Source organism: Diaphorina citri, unplaced genomic scaffold (assembly GCF_000475195.1).
Source record: "Diaphorina citri unplaced genomic scaffold, Diaci psyllid genome assembly version 1.1 scaffold471, whole genome shotgun sequence".
Taxonomy (NCBI): domain Eukaryota; kingdom Metazoa; phylum Arthropoda; class Insecta; order Hemiptera; family Psyllidae; genus Diaphorina; species Diaphorina citri.
In genome coordinates this window covers 156,746-165,047 of record NW_007377906.1, presented here as the reverse complement: position 1 = coordinate 165,047, position 8,302 = coordinate 156,746, and the positions used below count along the sequence as shown (strand labels likewise).

Genomic DNA, 8,302 nt, shown 5'->3' with positions numbered 1-8,302 from the left:
TTTTTCAATTTATTGTATTTACCTAATTGTAATTTAAAATGTTCAAAATAAAATAAAGAAAGTATTGTCAAAAAAAAAAAAAAGATTTTTCAGACCGTCTGAGAGACTGGGGTCTGAAGCTTTTTTTCGTCACACGTTCCGAGGGTCTCTCCTTGTGAATCTCGTGCGAAAGAGAGAAAACCTCCTCAAAATGTATGAGCACCACTGCCTGAAGTCAGCAAGTATACAGTTTGTTTCCTCGCATACTTTGACTGAAATTCCTTTCTTCTGAAACAGCATCTACTTTCTACTTTTGTTTCTTTGTTTGTTCTCTGCCAACACTTCGTGCGGACTACCATTACTTAACATAGGAAGCAAAATACAAAATTTGTCTGAAGTGTTGGAAGTGTATGATCAGTCTGCGCGCTGCTTAACGGGATAGATTCATATCAGATTTACTCTGTTCTACTTCACTCACATACAGTTTTTTGCATTTTGTGAAGAAACTCCCCCACACTAATGGCCAGGGCCACAATCTGATTTTAAACCTGTGGATAAGCAATCTGATTGACTGATTTCAAAAATTTCAGTCAATCAGATTGCCTAATCCTAGAGTTAACTTATCGTGGCCCAGGCCATTGTAGTAGAAGAGTAAACAGACTAACGGGATAGATTCTTATCAGATTTACTCTGTTCTACTTCACTCACATACAACAAATCGAACCCTACTTTCCGATTTGTAAACACTTGATTTCTTCTATGTCCAACGTAGTTTTGCTGCTCCCCCTACCTAGTATGGTTGTATTTTCCTTTCGGAAAAAGAACCGGTTCCGATGGTGCGCCATCTGAGATTTCCTATGGTTTGTACAGGTGCTATTACGCCAAAAGAGGGAAAAAGAGCTCCAGAAGCGAAGAAATTTTCGAAAGGAAAATGTAACTCTTGTTGTTTGCAATGTTGTACTTACCAATTAAGGTGTGTCATATACGGCGGTCGATCGATGTAAATTTATTATGGATCGACATTGATCGACGGCCCGTCGATTACGTGTGGACACACCTTTATTAATTTTTCACTCTGTAGAATGCTATTCACCCCCTCCTTCTTTCCCACAACGAGAGCTGGTGTGCCGCGTACTACAGCTGATGAACCTGACAGACCCGCGACTCCTAGGCCCGGGGCCTGGCTGTGAGAAACTGGAGCTGGCCATGCTCAGCTTCTTTGAACAATTTCGTAAGATCTATGTCGGAGATCAGGTACGAAATTTTCATCTTTCATTATTGTGATTTAAGAGGAAATTAGTGATGGTGGGTTTCGCCAATGACTTCATCAGAGATTTCACTAATGGGAGAATTTTTAATGGTCCAAACAGGAGTTTTCAAAAACTCCTCCTTTTGGGATCACTAAAAACTCCTATTTGGATTATTCAAAGCTCCTTTTTGGACAGTAAAAAAATTCCCGCATTTTGAAATCTCCCATCAAGTCGTTGGTGAAATCCACCATGTGAGAGTAAGAGTTGTTGTAGCAGTGGCTGCAGATTAGTCAATATCCCGAACAGGCTCCCCCAACTTCCTCACTCTAGTTCCCGAACAACTGCTTCGGTGGCGTAGTGGTCAAGACGCTCGCCTGGTAAATAGGAGGGCGTGGGTTCGATCCCAGCCGAGGCATGGAATTTTATCCTCATTCATTTGAGAATTTGACCACATACCTAATAATGGAGCTTATTTTAAATTATTTTGCCACGAATCCCTATTTTATTGCTTGCAGGTACAGAAAAATTCCAAGGTTTACCGGAGACTGAATGAAGTTCTAGGATTATGTGATGAAGCCACTGTACTCAGTGTGTTTGTCAGAAAAATGTAAGTACCACGAAACATATGAGATTGAACTTTTATACGTGCTTTTATTTAACTTGAGATCTTTGCTATCTACTTTGGTTTGTATTTGTTTCTTTGCTTTAGAAAGAATAGGAAGGAGATATATACAATATGTGACCGTAACGATTTCTTTATTACAGGTGTATGTTGTATGAAATAAAGGAAAAAAATACTTTCCACAACATTTCTGGTGACTTTTGTTTCAAAAAGGTCTATTTCAAACCTAGGAAGCGCTCGATTACTTTTTGTTTTTGATATGAAGCTTCACAGAGTTACTGAGTCTTCAATAGATTAAGGAGCGCCCGCCAAGTGAAAAAAGTTTGACAGCGCTACTAGAGATATACGTTTCAGACCATTATTTGTTTGTGACCGAGAAAAGCTTTTTCGCCCCTTATTTTTTACATAAGTTACTGTTGAGATTTGTGTGAGACTTGAGTGAGAAAAATTCAACAGGGTTTGAGGTACACAATCGGGCTGCCTGGAAGGGGCTGACAAGAAACGCCGACCTTATATAAGTAGTAAAAAGCCAGGAAGAAGAAAATGTAAATGGAAATCCATTCCATTTTTACCTACCTATCTACTTTCAGAATAACCAATTTGAAGTATTGGGGCCGTAGTGAACAAATCATAACGAAGACGTTACAGCTGCTGAATGATCTGTCTGTAGGATATTCGTGTGTACGCAAATTAGTCAAACTGGATGAAGTGCAGTTCATGCTCAATAACCATACCGTACGTAAAACTTTGTTTATATCTTGGATTCAATATTTTTATAAGTGCTCAAGGCCCAGGACATTTTGTGTTTTGTAGGCTTATAGACCCAACGTCCAAAGTATGGGACACTGGGTCTTTATTTGAGTAGCGCGTCTACGAGACGCGTATGAGGCCAGTCTTGCGCTGAGCTTCTAGGACTACAAAGGGAAAAGGCGAAGAAAAAGAAGAACTCAATAACATTGTTGTATCCATGACAACCAATTCAATATCTCAATCAATATTGTTAGATTTTCCCAGTCCAGTCTGTCCAGTTTTTCAATTGCATTTTTCGACTCAATATAAAATGTTCTCTTTCTCACATAGCTTTTTCCTGTTCAAAACCTTACCACTCGTCTTGTCATTTCAATACACATTAAATTCATAAAAAACATGTTACTCGGATATAGACCATCCAAAGATATCCTACGCCTGAGTGTGAGCGCCCTTAAAGTAGAGTCCATGGTATTCATCATGATTTTTACTCTGCCTTTGTGTGCTGGCGCACGATCTTTACCACGGAAATATAAACCAGTCCATTTTCGGTTGAAACCCTGGGGCCATGGTCTGAAAGCACGAAGAAATTTACCAATGACTAATTATGTCAATGAGTTAGATTTTAAAATAGTAACTCACTCTTTATCTCTTCAATCTGACTCACTCTAGGATCTGAGTACTAAGTAGGTACGACTCATTGAGAGGCCCGGAGATGGAAGAGCCACTGCATTTCTCACGCAGAGAATACGGTGACGAAGCTCTGGATAACGCCCTCAAAACCTTCGTCAAACTACTGCTGTCTATCAACCAATCAGATCTCTTGGTAAGTAGTTTAACTATTAACCTGCCTCGTTGGTGTAGTGATCAAGACGCTCGCCTGATAAACAGGAGGGCGTGGGTTCAATCCCAGCCGAGGTATGGAATTTTATCCTCAATAATTTGATGATTTGACCACAATAATAATGGTAGCCTACTGCTATAAAACTTTTCAGTCCTATGTGAGCAGTAATAATCTATAAACAAGCACTATTAGATAAACTCTCTTTTAGTACATTTCCTTAGGTTTCATTGTAGAGTCTTATTGACTTGAGGTAACTGGTATGTACTCTTAGCAGTATAGTGTGTTCATCTTGAGGGTTCGCCTTGATGTTCACATTACCATTTTTTGCGGGCCTCTCATGGGGCTCAATCGTCTTTGTTTATTCATTTTTTAATTAAAGTAAGTACATTCTAGTACTTTTGTTCATTCATTCGCTTATCACGGGTTTTAAAGTACATTCTAGTACCTATTTTACCCATGTTTTTAGAGAGATTTGGATTTCTATCAGTGATACAGTGATATACGTTTATGTAATACGTAAGTCATTCATTCGCTTATCACGGGTTTTAAAGTACATTCTAGTACCTATTTTACCCATGTTTTTAGAGAGATTTGGATTTCTATCAGTGAAACAGTGACATACGTTTATGTAATACGTAAGTGAAGATGAGTTAAGTATATTCATGATAGTATTCACAATGTTTATCTCTCAATTACGATAGTTTCATCATAGAGCATACCTAAATATGTACATAATAATTTTAATATGTCGATTCCCTTCTAGATACAATGGTGTGTACAGGATGCTGCGCCACGCTAGATCATATTGTAACTTACCTGTTCAAACAAATTACTAACAAAGGTAAGCAAACAGCACAATTTGGCCAATTCCCAGCACGTGAAAAAAAGTATTTGCCTATTTTTTTCCACTGTGCGTATTTGCGCTAGTGCGATAGTCGATAGTATATAAACTCTTCAGAAAGAAAAATAAAATGCAGCCCATTTGTTCCAAAACAGTACGTACCTGCATTGTGTAATTGCAAAGAAAAAATCACCTGGTTTTCTATCGAGGAGAAAAAGTACTAAATAATGTGTAAAAAAGTACTGAAATGTACTTTTTACGGCATTATTATAATATGTTCTTATAATATAAGATGTACGTCCTAGTACATAAATAGTGTACTAAAATGTAGCACTTCTTAGTAATTTAGTGAACCGTAGAACGCGCAGATAGTTAACGGACACCTCCGAATAGGGGACACTTTTGGGGAAAGGGGGCATTTTCATCAGATTGCCAAAGGAAAACCTCCAAATAGTGGACACAACCTCTGAAACTGAGTGTGTCCGCTATTCGGAGGTTTCACTGTTTTTTAACTTGATCTGAATAGCTACTGAATTGTCCTCACTAGGCTGAGTGCACACTGAAGGACCATTACTATTTGATTCTATGCATTTTCTCTTCTTGCTTTGTTCCTGAAAAGTACTAACTGTACTTAAAAAGGAACAAAATGATTACTTGTGACATTATTTTATAGAAACCAATAAACATGTTTGTTTCCAGGCAAGAAAAAGTCAGGCCGACCCGGGGCCTCTCCTACGGGCACAGACATGTTCCTTTTGTTCCAAAACAGTACGTACCTGCATTGTGTAATTGCAAAGAAAAAATCACCTGGTTTTCTATCGAGGAGAAAAAGTACTAAATAATATGTAAAAAAGTACTGAAATGTACTTTTTCCGGCATTATTATATGTACGTCCTAGTACATAAATAGTGTACTAGAATGTAGCACACATTATCTGTAGCACTTCTTAGTAGTTTAGTGAACCATAGAACGCGCAGATAGTTAACGGACACCTCTGAATAGGGGACACTTTTGGGGAAAGGGGGCATTTTCATCAGATTGCCAAAGGAAAACCTCCAGATAGTGGACACAACCTCTGGAACTGAGTGTGTCCGCTATTCGGAGGTTTCACTGCTTTTTAACTCGATCTGAGTAGCTACTGAATTGTCCTCACTAGGCTGAGTGCACACTGAAGGACCATTACTATTTGATTCTATGCAATTTCTCTTCTTGCTTTGTTCCTGAAAAGTACTAACTGTACTTAAAAAGGAACAAAATGATTACTTGTGACATTTTATAGAAACCATTAAACATATTATTTGTTTCCAGGCAAGAAAAAGTCAGGCCGACCCGGGGCCTCTCCAACGGGCACAGACATGTTCCTCCGTGACTCAAACAGATTTTTTTCTGAAAAAAAAAAAAAAAAAGTAGTTATATACGTATTGGAAATTTTAGAAGAGCGATATAGCTTTAAATTACCTGCAACTAAGCGCAAAAGTACAAACTGCGTTTAACAATGTGAATTAGTACATGGTCTCCCCCTGAAAAGAGTAGCCCTTGATACTGTTGGAACTTGTACCCCGAGACACACCCTATTTCAATCAGTTTTTACGTACCCTTACCGCCTTAAATAATTGACTCTGGCTTATATCTGAGCCTAATCTAAGTGCTTTCTCATTACGTTGTTTAGGTTCCCTATACACGTAGTAGACAGTAAAACAGCAACCACGATTTATTTTTTTCCCCCGTTTTCGACGCAAGTTGAACTTTTGTAATAAATAAAAGAAAAAAAAATATTTGTTTATAGATTTTTGAAGTTGCTTACTCGCGAAATAAATTTATTTATAGACATGATTTAAGAGATTTCAATGCGTTAATGTCTTTTTCATTTTTATTAGCCAAAATTACAATAACAGCCATGAAGTCCGCAAAAAGGTACATTTTTAGGTAATTTGGAAAAACATTCAGAGCACTCTGTTGAAATATGGCTATTCTTGTCAAATGCTGTTCCTTATCTGCCCTAAAAAGGTACGTCTATTGACTACACAGTACGCACTCCGCCTTGAAATGGTAAAAATCATATCGTACATTCTAGTACAAAAATCGTACAAGGCAAGTGTACTAGAATGTACTAAGAAGGTATACATCATGCGGTTGTATCTGTTGTATTCTAGTCTAAAGTACGGGAAGGTACGGAATCACTTCAATGTCCTGGCGTTTAATTGAATTGAAATGGTAAAAATCATATCGTACATTCTAGTACAAAAATCGTACAAGGCAAGTGTACTAGAATGTACTAAGAAGGTATACATCATACGGTTGTATCTTTTGTATTCTAGTCAAAAGTACGGGAAGGTACGGAATCACTTCAATGTCCTGGCGTTTAATTTAATTGCCAGTTCTTATTTTGATGTTGCTATAGATACTCCCTGTTTGACTTTGTATACAATGTACTGTACTGTAGGTATCCTTTATAAAGGAGAAATCTAGAAACGTGTATCTAATCGAGAGTATAAAATATGTACAGTTGAGCTTGCTTAACTAAGCTTGCTTAACTAAAGGAAACTCCTGGTTTTTAGTCCTCCTCACTCAAAATTGAATATCATCGTTACAACATTAGAAGTTCAAATTTTGAACCCTTGGAAAACAACAGAACTGAAAAACTCCTTACTTTATAAAGGAGAAATCTAGAAACGTGTATCTAATCGAGAGTATAAAATATGTACAGTTAAGCTTGCTTAACTAAAGGAAACTCCTGTTTTTTTAGTCCTCCTCAAAGTATGTACGCGTATGTAAACTCAAAATTGAATATTATCGTTACAACATTAGAAGTTCAAATTTTGAACCCTTGGAAAACAACTGAAAAACTCTAATTTTTGCTTTATAAAGGAGAAATCTAGAAACGTGTATCTAATCGAGAGTATAAAATATGTACAGTTAAGCTTGCTTAACTAAAGGAAACTCCTGGTTTTTTAGTCCTCAAAGTATGTACGCGTATGCAAACTCAAATTTGAATATTATCGTTACAACATTAGAAGTTCAAATTTTGAACCCTTGGAAAACAACTGAAAAACTCCAATTTTTGTCGTAATTTCCTATTATTTTCGAACCGGGAAATCAAATCTAGAACATTTTGAGATTCAGCCGGACTCACGAATCGAACTGGCAACCTCCAGGTCTAAAGTCAGAGGTTTAACCTTGAGATCTGGGCGGTTGCCTACGGTTCGTGTCGGGCTACACAATATACACATCTCCTACATGATAGATATGGGACCCTGTCATCCCTAACCCAGCGGTCTAAATAAAGCACTTTGTTATCCTTATTACTTGGTATCATTTCGTTAACGTAAAGCTAGACAAGCTTAGCTGTACATAACTATCAGAATGGACATCGTGTGTTGTGAAGTTGGGGTCAGCGTAGTCCAGAGTCAATAATTATTAAAAAAAAAACAACGAAATATTGTACCTTGGAATAGCTTTTGCATGACTTCTAAATAAAGCACTTTGTTATCCTTATTACTTGGTATCATTTCGTTAACGTAAAGCTAGACAAGCTTAGCTGTACATAACTATCAGAACGGACATCGTGTGTTGTGAAGTTGGGGTCAGCGTAATCCAGAGTCAATAATTATTAAAACGAAAATAATAATAATAATTGTACCTTGGAATAGCTTTTGCACTACTTCAAGGCACATTCTTTTACATCCGTGCGTATCCCATTTTTTCAAAGACATTGCGTGACTCAAACAGATTTTTTTCTGAAAAAAAAAAAAAAAAAAAGTAGTTATATACGTATTGGAAATTTTAGAAGAGCGATATAGCTTTAAATTACCTGCAACTAAGCGCAAAAGTACAAACTGCGTTTAACAATGTGAATTAGTACATGGTCTCCCCCTGAAAAGAGTAGCCCTTGATACTGTTGGAACTTGTACCCCGAGACACACCCTATTTCAATCAGTTTTTACGTACCCTTACCGCCTTAAATAATTGACTCTGGCTTATATCTGAGCCTAATCTAAGTGCTTTCTCATTACGTTGTT

General features: G+C 37.3%; 1 protein-coding gene across 1 annotated transcript in view; it reads left to right on the top strand.

Moving 5' to 3' along the window:
- LOC103509163 (exportin-7-B) overlaps nt 1-8,302 on the top strand; it is a 22,277-nt gene that overhangs the window by 12,012 nt on the left and 1,963 nt on the right. The window contains exons 10-17 of the mRNA XM_026823554.1: nt 1,102-1,233; nt 1,745-1,836; nt 2,442-2,590; nt 3,306-3,424; nt 3,687-3,699; nt 4,206-4,283; nt 5,592-5,648; nt 6,523-6,617. Coding sequence (XP_026679355.1) covers nt 1,102-1,233; nt 1,745-1,836; nt 2,442-2,590; nt 3,306-3,424; nt 3,687-3,699; nt 4,206-4,283; nt 5,592-5,648; nt 6,523-6,617 — 735 coding nt within the window. The remainder of the gene's footprint in view (nt 1-1,101; nt 1,234-1,744; nt 1,837-2,441; nt 2,591-3,305; nt 3,425-3,686; nt 3,700-4,205; nt 4,284-5,591; nt 5,649-6,522; nt 6,618-8,302) is intronic.